The sequence below is a fragment of the Ambystoma mexicanum genome, chromosome 1p, assembly GCF_040938575.1.
Source record: "Ambystoma mexicanum isolate Mex_15411 chromosome 1p, UKY_AmexF1_1, whole genome shotgun sequence".
NCBI classification, from domain to species: domain Eukaryota; kingdom Metazoa; phylum Chordata; class Amphibia; order Caudata; family Ambystomatidae; genus Ambystoma; species Ambystoma mexicanum.
Window position 1 is genome coordinate 367,645,404 of NC_090921.1, and position 18,454 is coordinate 367,663,857.

The 18,454-nt window shown below is 46.3% G+C and overlaps 1 protein-coding gene across 1 annotated transcript in view; it reads right to left on the minus strand.

Annotated features, from left to right (window-relative positions):
- Window positions 1-1,675, minus strand: part of CILP2 (cartilage intermediate layer protein 2) — a 246,031-nt gene extending 244,356 nt beyond the window's left edge. Inside the window, exon 1 of the mRNA XM_069649049.1 lies at window positions 1,410-1,675. Within this exon, the coding sequence (XP_069505150.1) occupies window positions 1,410-1,470 (61 nt within the window). The 5' untranslated portion in view covers window positions 1,471-1,675. The remainder of the gene's footprint in view (window positions 1-1,409) is intronic.
- Between the last annotated feature and the right edge of the window lie 16,779 nt (window positions 1,676-18,454).

Here is an 18,454-nt window from a genome sequence, read left to right on the forward strand (position 1 = left end):
GGACATATGATAGCCGTGCCTTCTGCCAAATGCCTAATACATATCCAAAAAGAGAAAGTATCACGAAAACGGGACGGGTGTTAAAGAGTGGGGGAAGGAAAATGCATGTTATGTAAGGGCTGTTGCCCCTTGCTGCTGCCACTTGGACCTACCTGCAAGTGCCTACGGTGAAGGGAAGAAGGGGACACAAGAGAGGATGGGGGGGCTGGAGGACTGCAGAGAAAATGATGCATGACGTATTAGTTGGTTGTATCGTACTTATGCCAGCACTAGGTTGCTTCAATGCGCTACGAAGGAACCGAATCGAAAATGAGTTTACAACATAGGGGAGGGAAAAACAAAAAAGAGGCAGGCCGGGGACGAGACATAAGGAAGACGTGAACATGTTATGCCATGTATAGCGCCTCTTGTGCCTGAGGCCTTTTCAAAGCACTGCAATGTAAGATGAAGGAGGGTGCGAAGAGCGAGGCCAAACAGGAGAAAGCACCGTTAATGATACATTAACATTAAAATATGACATTGTCCCATAAAGTGCTTATGTTGTGGCAATTCCACTTCAATGAGCCGAGTGAACAAAAGAGGGTAGGCGCTAGCGAACACGACATTTTCCGTGTGCTTTACAGGTCTCCAGTTTCACCTTTTTTAACACAGGTAAAAACAATGCATTTATTTTTACACATATTCTCTAGAAGTTTGTGTTCTATGGTGGGCTAGCTCGGTGAGTTTACGTGCCTGCTACAGAAATGTGTGTGCAAACAACAGTTCACTGACCCGTAGGAGGACGCAGCCATGTATGGTTTTCGCTTGCGATTACGCGGACCCGCTGGCTTGGTCAAAGTTACACCGCTGCGAAATTCCACAACTTTATCAGAAAGAGTAGCTTTGAGAAAATGTAATTTATATTCATACACTACCCTTTCCCCCAAAAAAAGTGAAGGCGTTCGTCTTTTTGTTAGGCATGTGTTCCATGAACGTACTCCAGCATTCTCAGTCATCTCCTGAAAGGCACAAACACACATATAACACACAGGAGCCCCCCATACATTTGAAATGTCACCCCTAGTCTCAATGCCATTCGTTGGGCAAAGTAGGGGGGACGTTGTCTAGTGCTCTGTGCTGCGTTGTTGAAATGCACAGAGGATTTTTGGTCGAGGAAGGAGGAGTCCTGAATTATAATCTCGGCTACATCAGTGGCCCACACTGTGTGATCCCGAGCACATTACTTACAACAATGACCTACAGTTCCCTTAATTTCCCAAACGGAAATGGAATTAGAATCGTCATGTAACGTGCTATGTGTAGCAGGTGCCCTGGGGGAGGAGGGGGTGCAAGCATGTTTGGGGGTCGTCCATACACCATTAAAACACCGGGATGATGGAATGAAAGGCTCGCGATTGCGTGCCTTTTACCTTGAGAGTTGGCCAACGTTGTCGCGAGGAAGAGGAGAAGGAGCCCTCCGATAGACGCCATGCTTCCTGATCCAAGGGATCCCAGTGCCCCCGATTCCTACCCAGGCACCCACGGCAGTGGACTGTCAGCGATCCCACGGCGATTAGGCGGAAGACCCGAGAATGACGATTCACCTTACCACTCTGCGGGCACTCGCTCGGACGGGTTTGTTAAATGGGGAACTATGATATATGATCCCGGGAGGGGTGCCTGTGGGGGCGGAGGTGGTACAGAGGAGGGGAGCGGTTTTGGTCATCCGAATTTACAGTTCTGGAACCGGATCACAAAAGGATGGAGGTGGGCGGGGTGCGAGGGGGGAGTGGGGGGGTGCGGTGGCTGAAGGCATGTTATTATCGCTCGCTCTCTTTACTTCTGCAGCTGTTTTTTGTAACTCTCGTGTCCCGCAGAATGAAAGCAGCCAGACAGAAGGTAACACAGCTGTGCAGTGACCAGCGCACAGCTGATCACTGCACAGTGACCAGCGCACAGCTGATCACTGCACAGACAGGCAAGAAACCGACCGTTGTATAGACAGCCAGGGCTGCTAAATGCTCTCTGGTGGTTGTGAGGCGCTAAAAGGGGCGTACAGCCAGTTTACTAAGAATGCAAAGGACATGTGGCACATAGCGTTTGGTCATCATTCTATCATGTTTATGTTGCTAATGCACACCGGCTAACTATGTGCAAATGAGCCGGAAAGTGATTGTGTTTCCACCTGACCGTATTTATTGAATTATTCCAACACTTGTATACATCCAACGTGCGGGAATCCGCAATCTACACGCGCGTAGCACACACTTATGCGAAAAGCAGAGGACCCAAAAGTAGCCGGCTTGGCCCCGTGGCGACATTAAAGAACTAAAGAGTGCCGTTTTCACATGAGCCTTGGTGCCTTTATCACTCCTGGGTGGACATTCTTCAGATGACAACTTTCCTTTAACCACCACTTTAATTTAGAAACAAAGGAGTCGGTTAATCCATTATTTCACTCTGGCGCTGGAAAAATGAGGATTTCTGCCACTTTGAAGACTCCTTTGCTTATGACTACGTGTCTTTCCATCTCATGGTCTCCCCCTCGCCTATTCCAATGTCCGACTGCTTTTGCTGCTCTAATTAACTTTAACTCCACGCTTCATGCGCTCTTTTGGCCCTTTGATATGATATATGATAGGTTATTTATAACGTGCTTAATACCCAGAGGTTTCTAAACGCGGGCCTGGGGATTAAACCTGTGGTGCTCCGTGTCGTCTTGCTTCCAAGGCGAGCACGTTGCCCCTGAGCTATCCTCCCTTCCGTCTATCAGGGGTGCTGTTAGGTCTGGAAAAGACCCGTGGCTACGCTAATGTTGGGACTGTCGGGACTCGGGGCTCGCTAGTCTTTTGGTTGTAGCTTTTATCTAGGGCTACAACCAAAAGACCCAGGGTTATAGCCCCCTCAGGCCCCCCTAGCAAATCCTCTGCCGTCCATTCTGGGTTCCTATTCTCTGCTTCCTGCGCCTGGCACCCCCCCTCCTCATTGGTGTCCGACCTGGTTACTGCGAGTGCTACCGGCAACACTCCCTGCGCCTCAATTTAGCTTGGAGGTCACAGGTGAGTGGTTTTCCACCTCGTGGTCTCCCCCTTGCCAAATCCAATGTCCGGATGCTTTGCTGCTCTAATTCATTTTAAATCAGTGCTTCATACACTCTTTTGGGCCTTTCCATCCATTCTGGGTTCCTATGCTCTACTTCTCATGCCTAGCCCCCACCCCACCCCCATTGGTGTCTGACCTCGCTACTGTGAGTACTTCCCATCCGGCAACACTTCATGCGCCTCACTTTAGCTTGAATGTCGAAGGTGAGTGATTTTCTATCTCGTGGTCTCCCCCTTGCCTAGTCCAATTTTCAGTTGCTTTTATTTCTCTAATTAACTTTAAATCTACACTTCATGCGCTCTTTTGGGCCTTTCCTTTAACATTCTGGTGCCGCCTCGAGTAGTCATCAGCCTCTGGTGAGTACTCGCGGCCATTTTGGCCTGCGCTCCTGTTTTCGGAGTGCATGTACCTTAGCTCCCTACCCGATCCTCCAAGTTGTTTTCCTGGTCTCCCCTCCCTGCCTCCCAGCATGCCCCATCCCCTGATTGGCCCAACTGGCCCCTTAAGCCACCCATGCAGAGCAGCCCTCTGTCCTGCAGCCCCAGCAGCGACGGACCCGAAGCATAGAACGGCTCCTGCAGAAACAGCTCCATCCTGTGTTGGAGAAGTTGGAGCCTGCAGCCGTCAACCAGCAGCGACTGACAAGGTTGGTGAGACTTGGACAGGGGGAAACAGCAATTACTCCTACCCACTAGACTGTGCGACCCATCTTATCATCTTATCACAATATTGTCTAAGTGCCTGTAGCCTGTTGTACATACCTTGTAGTTAGCCTGTTTACCTTAAAACCCCATAAAACCACCAGCTTCAGTACTACTATAATCACGATACGGCCAATATTGGGCCACCCTCCCTCTATCCACACTTAGCCTAATTGCAGCTAGTTAGCCATATCTTGCTTTTTGGCTTTCATGTGTTTAATTAGCCATACCTCCCGTCTAGCCTGATCGTTTGTTAACCATCAGTTTGAGTGCTGCTGCTTCTACTGTGAATGTCGGCCTCTGTCACCCCTAGACAGAATTGTGAATATAAGCTTGCATCACATCTAGACAGGAAAGTGAACATTAGCTTCCGTCACATCTAGACAGGAAAGTGAACATTAGCTTGCGTCACAGCTTGACAGGAATGTGAATATGAGCATGCATCACATCCATACAGGGATGGAAATATTAGCTTGCGCCACATCTAGTTGGGAATGGGAATATTAGTTTGCATCACATCTAGACAGGAATGGGACTATTAACTTCTGTCACTCCTAGAAAGAACTGCAACTATTAACTTGTGTCACTCCTACACAGAATTATGAATATTAACTTGCATCACATCTAGATAGTATCCGCAACCTAACCTACTAACAAAAACTCATTCCCCTGCATTCATCTCTCAAACTCAGAACTAGACACAACCATACCGCTAAAACACAACACACCGCACGCACTTCACCACACCGCAACAACAAAACAAACCATACATAGCCTTACACAACAGCACATGAAGACTACCAACTGGAAAATACTCAGCAGATGTTGTAAACCGAACTGAAGCTGCCAACAGCACATCACAGCTCTCTTGCTCTTTTTACCCCTCTACCCCACTAACTTGCCCGGCCCTCTTGCCTTTCAGTGCCACCACAGCACCAGAGGATCACTCCGGTGATGACAGCCTGTTGTATAAATACCTTTTAACATTAATATGAACATATCGCCGTCCGGATACTGCTGTCCCCTGATAGGTTTGCATTCGATGTCCAAATAAAACACAGCATGGTCCACCGAAAACATTCCAGGATCCATTGATGACATTCTGCCATCCACTGAAACCATTGTGAGATCCACTGGTAACGTTTATGATCCACTCATAGCATTCCATGGTCCCAGTGATGATTATCATTGTCAACAAGCCACAGAAAATCTTGAGGAATCATCTGATGATAGTCTGCGATCCACCCAAAAACAAACTATGATACCTCAGTATTGACTATGCTGACTGTGGCTGATGGGAGTTGTAGTCCAAAACACCTGGCGAGCCAAATGTTGGGCATTCTCATTGTGTGGGCCACATCTATTGTGTAATCTCTTTGCATGGTATTCTTAAAATGCTGCCTTGTACATATGGTACAAGTGGTTGGAAACTACCGTCCAATCTCTCTCCTTCTGACCATGGCAAAGTTGATGGAGACCACTGTCACCCCTCAGCTCTCAGCCTACCTTGAGACCAATAATATTCTCCACTCCCTCTAGGCTGGTTTCCGACCAAAGATGGGCACAAAATCAGTAATGATCGCACTTCACGATGACATTGCAATGTTACTGGACTGTGGGGAGACGAGTATTCTTATTTTACTCGATCTCTCATGGCCTTTGACACTATTGACCATCATCGATTGTTGCAGTGTCTCATTGATGCTGGTATTTTGGGGGTTACTCTGAAGTGGTTTTCATCTTTTCTGGCTGATTGAACCCAGGTGGTCTCTCTGCCCCTTATAGTCCCCCCACTATGATGTTCGACTGTGGAGTGCCGCAGGGCTCTGCCTCTCCCCACTGCTTTTCAATTTCTACATGGTGGCGCTGGCTAAGCTTATCTCTAGCTTTGTCGTACATTTATTATATATGCAGATGACACTCAGATTTTCTTTCGACTCAATGCTCCCATGGAAAGTCCCCCTGAACTCTTGAAAAGATGACTTTCAGCGGTGGGTCTGTGGATGTCGGAAAACTGGCTGAAGCTAAACAGCCATAAGACGAAGGTGTTTGTGGTCGGTCAGGCCCCGAACACTCCAGGTTGGACTTCGGACCCTGTAGTTAAGAGCCTCGGCATTAAGGTCATGGCCTCCGGCTCGAGAGAAGCACACATCTCAGTGGTCTGCCAGAGCAGCTTTGCTAAACTGAAAACACTGAAGGATGCCAGGGTCAAAATTGTGACCACTTCTATCATGGGTGCAATTCATTATTGCAACAGAATTTATCTTGGTCAGCCTAAGGCGCTTCCCCAATGCCTCCAGATCCTCCAGAATGTGGCAGCCAGGCTTGCCCACAGCACCCCCAGACTGCCCACTCCCACGACCTTCTTCACCGCCTTCACTGGCTAAGATCCCGGGTGAACTTAAAGGTGTTATGCACGGTGCACCGTGCTATTATCTGTCAGAGCTGAATTCATTCAAGCAAAGCTCTCCATGTATCAACCTAAGAAACCTGTCTGCTCATCCAACCAGCTTTTGCTGGTGGTCCCCTGCTTTCAACACGCCCGGGCAGGAGGCAGAGCCTTTTCGGTGTTAGCCCCTTCTCTGTGGAATGCCCACCCCTTCTATATGAGTTGCAATCAAGTTTTATCAAGCTTTCGCTAACAGCTAAAAACACTGTTGTTTTAATGTTGGTCATCTCCCCTCCTTCTCTGGTTTCTCCCCTCAGCGCCTTGATGCCTACACGTGTTTGTTGCACTTTACAAATTGCTATACATACATAGAATTGGTGATGGCATATGTAATATCATCAGTGATGTCATCTCTGATGTCATGCATTTCCGTATGAGCAGTGCAATTCGATGGCACAAGTTAAGGTTGAGTACCTTACTATAACTGATGGATTTCTAAGGTTTTTATATTTTGCACTGCAAACATAGAGTCCTTTCAGTATTTCTTTTTTCAGTCAATTTGGATGGCTTTATAAAGCATAAGCTTAAAATTAACTTCCATTCAACAAAGGTTTTCTGTAGCTGAAGTTGGTTCATAATGTTATGGCATTCAACTGCAATGAGTTGTATCATTCACTGCATGTCAGAGCCTAACTTCAACCCCAAAGGTGGCCTAAATGCCCACTTAGGATGTCGCAGGTATTGGGACAGAGAATAATGCTGTCAGTGATTTCAACCCGGCACTCCACCTAAGTCAATGCCTAGCGTGTGATGCACAGCTGAAACCCTTAATTATATATTTGTGTCTATAAATTATTTTATTTCTGAATGATGTACCCTTATATAACGCCGCTCTCTTTGAATCCCCCCCCCACCGGTCTCACTGAACCAAGAAGCAGGTTGTTTTTCAAAGTTAAAAGATTTATTTTATGGATTTTAACAATATATATATCACACTATTTCATATTTATACAATAATCACCAATGGGTGATGTGACAATAAACAATCTCTTTAATAAGAAGGAGTATGGATAAGAAAAATCATGCAGCACAGAATAAAACTTTGTGTGGGTTCAGTCAAATAAAATGTCACTCTTTCCCCCTGCACACTACTCAATTCCCCCAATATGCAATATAGAGATGGAAGAGGAGAACACAGGTTTCAGGAACTACACACTCAACAAATACAGTTTCAATCCCAATTCCCCCCAGCAAGCATAGAGAAACAGGAATGATTTCAAAACAGGTCAAACGCTTTTGAATGTGGCTTGGAATGAATGGGAAAAACACTGAAAAATGGATTTAATTATCTAAATTGGATTCAAAACTAGTGGGAGCCACGTTGTATAGTTTCAGGTAAGCACTAGCAATGATTATTGAGTCACTTGCAGATTGAAAACTGAATTCTGAGGTCAGATGCAAAGAATAGCTATTTTACACGTGATGAAATTGAGTCAAACGACAAATCTGCGGCAAACTTTTCAGCGCGCGAGAAACGCGATTACAGAAAAATTACAAGGAATGCAGTTTTAGGTTTGTTGGAAAGCTGAGGATGTTAGCTTCAATTTGACCCTTAAATTTCGTTTCTAGCATGCACGCTAGAAGTTATGAAGGTTTTAGTAAAGGTCGTTTTTTCTCAGAAAGAGTCAACATTTTCAAATGAAAGATGTGCTTTTGAATTACAAACAAGGATTTTCTTTACACTAGGGAGGCTATGAAGATACAAGATACCCAACGGTACAGCCACCAGATCAGCGACGCCTCTGTTCTGACTTTTGCCCGCCAAGAAACTAGTCTTTCTTCAGCAAATATATTAGCGCAAAGATGATATTATCACTGCTATTATCAAAGAACTACATGGATGAGGAAAAGATTCAGGAAAACAAAGGAGATTTTCTACAATGCAGTTCTGGATATGATAGAATGGGTTCGATAGGATTACTTAAGGATAAGATACTGGCTATGGACAATTCTATGCTATAGATACTAACAACTATGGTTTGGAATAGGCCCGTCAAAGATCTGGTCAAAGGTTTTGGACTGGAATTCTGCTAGCCCACCAGACAGGATTCAGGCACTTGGTTCTGTACTCAGCACAGCACTCTGGACACTGCACGGCATCTGGACTGGATCTGACGGGTTGGTTCTGGGTTGCAGCTATCAGGTTACAGCTCTGCTCTACTGGTTTGGATCTCTGGGTACTAGCAAGAGTTCTTGGCAAGATAGCAGAAACAGCACAGCCAGCCTGTTCAATTTTTGGTGTGCCCCTTGGAAGTCTGAGGGTAAAATCAGGTTTAGCTTTGGAATTGGGCCCCTCTGCTTTCAAAGTTCTGGAGTCTTGGATATGGGTTTTTCCTGCAGAGAGCTTCGCCAGTAAATCAGTTGATGGATGAATCTGTGTGTGTCTCTAGGACCTACCCTCTCCCTATTTATGTATTTCCCAAAGGGGTGGGTATGCTGAATTATACTAAGCACACCCTCTAGGAATCCTATTGGTGAAAGTCTGTCCTCTCTCCTGATTTGAGAAGGAACACATGGTTTCATGATGATGCAGCATTTTACAATCAGGGAGTACCTCCCCTTTGTTTCTGTACAGTAAATCTATTTTTCACATAAATCATATTTACAATATCACCAACTTGCTAACAATACATATTTACATCACAGATTTAGTAGAGCAAGTATCCGTCCGAATCCCAGCTCAGTGAGAGCTTCGGTTAAAATTTGACAGTTTTTCGCACTTTTGATTGGTTACCCAGTGTCAGATCTGTACACATTTTTCTACATATATGCGCATGACATCTGGGCATAATGCTGTGAAGTTTCACATTTCTAGCATTATCACAATTGCTACAACATCACAATGTTGGTTGTCCTGTCTCTGAACATTGCACAGAGTTCAAAGTTTCAAACTGTGAGCAGAATTTTCAGGTCAGCAATCTATATTTTACAGATTTTTACAAATTTTGCACAGTTTTCTGTGAGTCTTTTTCAAAAAGATATTTTCTTGGTTTAAGATACACATATCTGTGTCCCCCAAGGTTTGGCTGGGTCAAGAGCACTCCTGGCCTCTTCCTGCTGGCAGTTAATTTCTGTTGACACCTGAATTTGCATTCCTTTTCAGTCCAGGAAGCCTATTGTCTCTCTCCCAGAGAAGCAGAGCAAAATCCCCTCCTCCTTTCAGTAGCATCTAAATGATAGTTGCTGGGCAGAGAGCAAAAGGAAGGCACCCTTTGTTGGAGCAAACTGTGGAATGTGCTTTTGAAGTCCTGTGTGGCTGGCATCAGTTCACTTTAAAACACTTTGTTTAAAATTGTCTTTGATAAATACACTTTATATTTTCAACAAATAAACACACAGATCTCTTTTTCCAGTCTTTTTAACACATAGAGATTGAATAGTAGCAACCTATATTGCTTTTGATGGCAAGTCTCTTCTTTTCCACAATTTGATTTTAAGACACAAGTTTTAAACTGGCAGCATAAGTAATGACAGCTTGATACAGGCAGACGGCGGTACTGCGCACATATTCTGACAGATTTTTCAAGGCAAGCACCTTTTTGAATGTGGATATTTTTGTGATGAAATGCGCTTCCCCTGACATTGCGCTTTTGGGGATTCCTTAAATAAGGTGATGGTTAACACCCAACAAGAATGTTGGATCTTTCCTGATGTTTGGGAACCATTATGTTGCAATTTTAACAGCCAAGAAAACATGGATTTTAGAGCACTTCTGGGTTTTCCTGGCAATGCAGCACTGCATTTTCAGGTAGTTCCATTTCACTCTGTGGGCAGCCCAATGACAGGTTCTGGCAGTGTGGTCTCCTGTTCTACCACTGAGACATGCAAAATAGATTTTGGCAGCCTATTATACCGGTTTCCCTGTGCACTTCTCAGAGATGTTTAGTGCGCATAGGGCTTTTCGGCGGCCATTCTGTTGTTTTTAATGAAGGTAGCACACAGTGATGTTGCAGGGCAGAGCCTAGTGGGTCAGAACATCCCACAAGCCCCCCCTCGCGATTTGGCATTGATCCCGTCAATGGGAAGTCGCAAGACTGGGAAGAACTTTTATTTAGGTTCAAATGGCGAAATTCATCATCTTTTCTTTTGGTTCAATGGCAACATTCATCAGCTTCTCCCATCAGAGGTGGATCAACCAGTTCTCCTCTCCCAGTCCTGATGTGAGTATGGAGTGACACCCTGGGCCCCTTTGATCTTTGCTTCCAGTCCCTGGGTGGTCCTCCTTGGTTTTAGTCTCCATGGTTTGATTCTAGGATGACAAAGCAAAAACATATTTGTAGACATTTCCCCACCACTATTAATGTAGTGGGGTGGATACATACATTTTGACAAATCAGAACACATTTTTTTATTGGCAATTTATTGACTATATATGAAATATTTTATAGTGGGAATTCTAGGGAGCTGGAGTGACCCCCTCTGGGTTTCCAGAAGACTCCTCCAGTTGCTGCAGGGTGTGCCTAGGATGGCAACACTTCAGTTGGTTGATATGGACCCACTTATCTTCCCCCTCTGCCAAACTGCCTTTGGGGATGCCGATTTTGTAGGTGACTGGTGAGATTTTGTCTACAATTTCAAAAGCACCCCTTCAGATAGGCAAACATTTGCGCTGTTTGCCCTGGTTCCTTTGGAAATTGTATAAGTAGACCCGGTCTCCTACATGGTATTCGTTTCTAGTAGTCTTTAAGTCATAGTGGGTCTTCATGCTGTCTGGAGATCTTTCTAGATTTCGCTGAGTATAGGCAAAAGCATGTTGAAGGTGTTTTCTTAGATTTTCAAAATACTCATGAGTTGTGGAGGAATTGATCAATGTCTGCTCTTGGGTTCTGTAGAGCATATGCTGGGGAAGCACCATCCTGCATCCAGTCCTCATCTCAAATGGTGACATTTTAGTTGCAGATGAAGGGGTAGATCTGATGGCCATTAGGACAAAAGGTAATCGAGTATCCCAACTTGGCCCAGAATCTGCGACAAACTTTTTTAATATGCTCACAATTGTCTTGTTGTATCTCTCTACTGCACCACTAGAGGCTGCCGAGAAGCAATGTGTAGCTTTCTTTTGACCCCAAGTATCTCCCACATCTTTGTCATTACTTCGCAAGTGAAGTGACTACCTCGGTCTGAATCGATCCTTTGGGGTAGTCCAAAACGCGAGAAGATGTGGTTGATCATCATGGCAGCTGCTGTTTCTGCCTTGCAATTTGGGGGCGGAAGACATTCTACCCACTTAGTAAACAGGCATGTCACGGTCAACATGTACTTATTTCCCCTAGAGGAGCGAATCACCGGCCCGATAAAATCGACTTGCAAATCTGATCATGGCAGTGTCATCCCCCTCTTTTGGAGAGACACACAGTGTGAGAGGGATGTTGGCTGCAATTGTGCACACACAAGACACCCCTTCAAGTATTGGTCGAGGTCCTGCCCCATGTGTGGCCAGTATGCAACCTCTCTCAAGATTTCAAGTGTTGTATGAAACCCCCTATGACCGGCTGTGGCCGCATCATGGGTGTGACCTAACATCAGGCTTTGGAATGAGATAGGAACCACCCACTGATCAGGGCCAGCTAGGGATCTTCTTACCAACAAACCGTTTTGGATTCTGAACATTTTTGGACATTTCATCAACACTCTGAGGTCCTCTTTCCCAAAGTAATCGGAATCCATCAGGGGAAAGTTCTGAGGGTCCTCAATGTGTTGATAAAACTTACCAATTATTGGATCCCCTTTTTGAGCCGTAATCAAATCAGCAATCTGGGTTCTCCTTACTCCATTGTGCAGTTGAGAGTTCATTGTGAGCATTTGTCTGGGACCTAGTGATAGCAGTGACCTGGATTTCCCCCAACAGGGACTCAATCGCAAGTAGATCCCCTTGGTTTTGGCCAGCTGATCCGCTAAGTCATTTCCAGTTTTGTCTGGTCCCTCTAATTAGGAATGACCCTTGATCTTTTTCCAGTAGATGATCATCCCATTCGAGGTGACCAGATCATCAATATTTTGAATTAATTTTCCATGTTTCAATGGTTTATTATTAGCACATAGCATGCCTCTGGTTTTCCAATTAACCGGGTGCTCCACAAACCCATTCTGTACATAATAGGAATCAGTGGTTATCACCAGTTTGTGGAGTTGATGTTGGACAACAGTGAAGATGGCTTGATGCACAGCCATCAACTCTGCCACTTGACTACTTCGGAGACCAATCTTGTACCCAGCGGAGTGTTCGGGGGTCTCATTCACCCATGCATTCCCTACGCCGGCCACAAGTTCTTTTTCCCCGTTGTTGTCAACATGGTAAGAGCATCCATCCACATAGACAGTGGGTATTCCCTCACACTTGTCTTCTTCAACGACTTTGTGTGGCGAATTGAGGCATGCCTCCACGTTGTCCTTAATTTTAAGACTTTCGTCTTTGAGACAGTTTTCTCTGGCACAATCATGCAAGTCAACCAGACCATGCGCGAGGGGACTCTTCTTGTTTTGGCCTTATCTGACCTCCACAGGAAAGCCTTGCATTGACAGAATCCAGGAAGTAATTCAGGAATTACTCACATTTCCGGCCCAGATTCTGTCACTTTGGAGATATTGCAGAGGCTGGTGTAGAGTCTCCACTATGATGTGTTCCCCCTGGATAAACGGGCGGTAATTCTTCAATGCCCACACCGTTGCCAGGAGTGCCTTCTCACAATCGTTGAATTTTTCCTCCACAGAGGATAAAGTTTTACTCGCATAGATAACTTTATTTACCATGTCATGCTTTTGGTATAATATTGCAGTCAAGCATGTATTAGAGAACCCTGTCTCCAAGAAGAACTCCTTGTTTTTGACAGGGTAAGCTAGGCAAGGGGCTTGTGAAAGGCTTCTTTTGAATTGTCTTACTGCCTCGGCTTGTTCTGGACCCCACGCCCACTTGACCCCACCTTCAAAAGATGGATCAGGGGTCTTGTGATCTCTGTATAGTCCTCAATGAACTTCCCACTGTAATTAGTCAGTCCAAGGAGGCTCCTTAATTCCCACAGAGTTGTGGGGTCATTTAATTTCTGGAGTACTTCCACTTTCTTTTCCTGGGCACAGAGAAATTTACACGGGTTCTACACCACTGTGCCTTTTGAAAGGAGAGTTTTGCTCCGGCAGCCCTCAACTGGGTTATAACATAACAGATCTCCGCTATGTGTTCCTCCACAGTCGAGCGTTTGATGAGAACATCATCTACATAAACCAGGTTACCCCTTTCACCCAGGTCGGGCATGGCCTTATGTAGAAAAATGTTGAATTCATTGCCGGAGTTGATGTATCCGAAGGGAGTCCGGGTCCATGTGTACTGCTGCCCCCCGAAGGTAAAGGCCAGCTTGTATTGGTCCTCCCTACTGACAGGTACAGTCCAGTATCAATTGGTCAGGTCTATTGCAGTGAATACCAGTGACCCCTGGATGCGGGCCAGCCCTTGGTCAATGTAGGGAAGAGGCCATCGGGAAGTATGGACCCATTTGTTGAGCTCCCTAAGGTCGGCACAGAGTCTCCACTGGCCGTTTGGCTTCAAAATCCCCAGCACCGAATTATTGAAGGTGCTGTGTACTGGACGGATTATCCCACGGAACTCAAGGTTCTTAATTATTTCAGTAAGGGACTCCATTGAAGCGAGAGGCAAGCAATATTGCTTTCCAAACACTGGATTCATGCCAGGGTCCATGGGAATTGTTGTTGAGTGGATGTCGGTGCGACCACAGTCATATGAGTCCCCCGCAAAGAGATCTTGAAAATCCAAGAAAACTTTTTTCAATTTTTGCCTTTGCTCCAGAGTCTCACAGGCATCAGCTAGGTTGACTCTCTTTTCAACCATCTGCATGAAGCCTGGAAAGACTTCTGGTTTTGCTATCTCAGTGGCCTCATCGAGCTGGGTGGAGAAGTCCCTGGTCAAAGTGCTGATTTGGACGGGTGGTTTCAGGTGGGGAAGGCAGTTCTCTCGGACTTGGAAAATCACCTCAACCCTCCTGAAGTCACAGGTCACATCTTCCTTACCATAAAGGCAGGAAGTGTACACCAGGAAGTTCCCCCCATGCCGGGTAAAGATCCTGTCTGGTGTTGTGTTGTCATCACTATCACATTCAGAACAGTCCTGTGGATTGGTCCTAACAGTTTATTGCCTAAATCTTTGGAAAAATGTTGGTCATCAACCGCCATTCCAATAATGGTGCCTGCGGCTAGAGTGATACTCTTTAAGACGCTGTTATCCACCTCTATTGGAATGGTGTCATGTTCTATATTGACTAGTGGTGTTGGGTTCACCCCCAACCCTTGCTGTTGGAGAGAAGCATTTAAATGTATATATCAGGGTATCAGGTTTTTTCAATTTCTGTCCTCTTTTAACTTTCACTTCCAGGGAGAATTGTCGGGTCCTTTCTGGGATGGTGACTTCCTCTCCAATCTGAATTTCAACTGCATAATTCAGCAGTTGTGCTGACCTAAATGCTTTCTCTGGGTCATCAAAGCCCATGGGATTATCCGCTAATCGGGACCAAGCTTTGATGTTTGTTAGGTCCAAACTAATGGCAAAGCAATTGAGAATGTCACTGCCTAAGAAAAAGGCGGCAGTGACGTCTCGCACGACCCAACAATTATGGACTATGCTCTTGTTGCCTATGGAGATTTTGAGCATACACCTGCTTGGCAGGAGATGCTTGGAATTGGGAGTTTGCGGGACATGTCTTCACTGATGAAACTCTTACCGTTGTTCACACAGACTCGGGCGTGAACAAAGTCCTTCCCTTCATTTAACTGAATTGCGATGAACAACTGCTCTCTAATTTGCTGAATATCAGCCAGGCTCTGAGCTGATTTCTCATCTTTCTGGACTATAGGAGTGGGAATGTCTGATTGTGAATTTGTAAAGAATTTCAGAGTGTTTCCTTCCAGTGTGGAATGCCACCTTAGACTGGAAGGAAGGTTGATTTTCAGAAATAGAGAGGACCCCCCATCACCAGTTTGTTGTCCTACTGCTATTACTGTCATGCCTGGGATTTGGTTGTTCTGGAAGTGAATTCTACTTGGTCAAATTTTTGTTGAAATATGTGGCAGGTGCCGTTTAAACTAACATGGTTGACACTCTGTTTTAATTTTATTGGTCGGCTAGTCTGGGTCCAGAGGACCTTGTTTACGCAATCTATTAGGGGTGACAACCTTCTCAGGAGGTAATTCCCTAGTAAACAAGGGGTGCCCTCTGGAGTTACAACTATGACCGTGTGCTTCACCTTGTGTCGCCCAATTTTAATGTCCAAATCTGCAGTCCCCTCGATGGGGATTTCCTTCCTGTCAAAGTTCTGAAGTTGTCCAGGAAGAGGAGTGAGAGGAATTTGGTAATTCTCGCCCCTTCCTGAATTCATGTCATCAAAGGTCCTTTTTGACAGAAGGGTAGTTTCAGAACCAGTGTCCACCAGTGCCAAAATTGTACACTGCCCCTGTATTTAGACCGGGGCATAGAATCTTCCCTCCTTCTCCTCAAGGGGGCACAGATAATGTACATTTTTGGACAATTGATGGGTTAGATTTCTAGTTTTGGGCAGTGATAGAGAAGAGATGTGGGCAGAATTCTGTGGGGAGTCTTGGGAACCTGAAAAGAAAAGGTGACAACTAGATATGGGAGAGGTTTTGGGTTCCTCTGGTTCCGGTTCTGGCTGCCCCCCCTTTTTGGAGGCAGTCACCAGGATGGGTTTGAACCAGGGGATTTCCATGCTATTGGTTCTGGGGTTGGATGATGAGCAGTGCAAGCTCAGTCCCCACATCTACCCAGTCTGGATTTGGATCCTTTGGGACCCATTTTTCTTTGGGAGGAGTTCCCCCATCTCTGAAAGAGAAGATCCTTTTCCCAGGATCCTATGAGGATCCCTCTCCCTCAAATTGGAAAATTTGTAGCTCCTCCTCAAAATGGGTCTGTTTGGGTTCTTTGTTTCTCCTACCCCCACTCTGCTCCTTGGGTGGCAGACTTTCAGGGGCAGGAGATTTGCGTTCCGGTTCCTGGATTTACAGCGGCTTTTTAAAAGTGGGGAAGGAATCTTCCTCCAAGGCTTTACACCCCCCTTCCCCTTGTACCTCCTCCCTGGGAACCGGTGGGTTGTCAGGGTTCTTCCCCCGCCATTGCTCTGGAGCACCAGGTCCGCAGTTTGAGGCATTCTGCGCCAGCATGCTCATCTGAGGGTTTTGTGGAGCCCTCAGCATGCGTCCCAGATCTTGTGCTATGTTTTGAACCTGGTGCTCTAGCTGTGACACCCAATCAGGCTGGTACGGGTTCCTGTTGTCTCCCCTGTGCTGATCCCGGTAAGGGTAGCTATCCCTTCTCTGAAAATACCCCGGGTTTGGAAGATTTGGGTACCCCTCCACCCTTGGCCTCCCCTCTCCCGAGTACATTGTCTGGGCTCAGGAAATTGGGGAAAGACGAATGGGTGGTTTTGGGTTTGAAAGTTTTGCGGGTACCTGGGGAAGAAGTTCTGTCCAGGATTTGTGGAATTTCTGCACTCCTGGGGGAAGTGAGCAGGGGGTTAGCTGCTGTTTGGTTGGATCCCCCCTTGGGCTGGAGGAGTCCACACATAACCCAGGATGGGTCTGTTCCCCTTGTAGAGGGGACTTATGTAGTCAGGGGAGTGAGGGATCCCATGTGTGGGACTACCTCCTTGGCTCCCTGTTTGTGACTGGCCCGAGGGCCTTCTGGGCTTGGGGTTATTCTGATTTTGTGCAGGCAGGTTTTGAGGCCCTCCCATCTCCAAATCTAAAATGGGGCAACCTTCACCTCTGCCACCTTAGCAGCAGCAGGGTTGTTGGTTGGTTTGAGGCTTTTTTCATTATTTTTGTTTTCTAGGGGCTTCTGCACCTCATAAATTCGGGTGGCTTGTTCAATGACCCAGTCTAGTGATCTTTTCTCATGAAAATCTCTCACTAGCTGGGTCATGATGTACTTTGGTAGAGCGTGGAAAAAAGTATTCACAAATTCTTTGCTGTCCGTGCGCCCCCTTCTGGTGGTCTGCGCAAAGGCATGCTTTAATTCCTTCACAAATTCTTGTGGGGCCTGATCCTCCAAGCGCATTGCAAGTTGTAGGCTGCCTTGCGAGCCTCCTGAGGGTTTCTGTGCACAGAAAAATGCATCAAGATGGCCGCCCTATAGGTGGACCATCTAGAATGATTTTGGTCCTCCAGCCGCGCAAAGAAGCTGGAGTATTGTGGTGAGAAGGTCCATTTCACATATTGAATACAGCTTTGGCTGTCCTTCAAATGAAAAGTGTCCATCATCTGCTCAAAGAGCTCTAAGTGCTCCCAAACAGAATATTTAGCGTTCTCATGATAAGGTGTGATGACACTCCTTATCGCTTTGATTTCCTTTAGGGGGTCCTTAAGCAAGGTCCTTTTTGCCTTATTGGCCTTCTTGGTTTGGGTAACCCTGGTCCACTCCTCCTCAGAGGCACTGCTCCCTGATGTGCCCATCTGGTCTTCTATGCTCTCCCAGATTCTGCGAGCCTGGGAATGGCTGGCAGAATGTGGGGACCTAGTCTCCTGTGACCTGAGGCACTCAGAGGAGTCTTCTGATTCCTCCTTCCTCCCAAGATGTGCTGAGTAGCCCCCCCACTGTCCTAGTTGGGCAGAGGTTTTCAGGATGTCCTTAGTGGGCCTACTAAATTGCACAGTACTTGGGAACCCATACCCAGATGCCCGCCCATCCATTCCTGGGAGGTGCTGGTCTGTGAGCACCATATTCCTGATTGGATTGAAATCTGCCATCTCCGTGGCCCTTGGCTCATGTGCGCCAGTGGACATGGGGGTGGCAGCGTCCAGGGATTGGAAGAGATGAAGGCCTCTGGTAGTAGGGTTCCTGAGGTTATGCTCAGGTCTTTCCCTTTCCCAGCGAACCTCATCTCTGTCAGCCCCTGCTCCCTGTTGCCATGTAAGAATCTAAGCTTTCTACTCCTCTATAAAGGCCTTGCTAGTTTCCATCAGTCTCTCTTGCATGCCTACCTGTCTGTGGAGCCTGTCATTGTTCTCACAGAGAGCCTCATTTTCTCTCTGTGCTTCCTGTGTTGTTTTAGAGTACTGGACCAGTCTTTGCTGCAGGAGGGTTACCTCCTGAATCCTGTCCAACTGGCCAGGTCCTTCCTTGCTAGAGCCTCCTCCACCCTCCTGGTGTGCTCTAACAATCTTTCATGCTCTTTTTGGAGGTCACCCAGTCCCTGAAAGTCCAGGT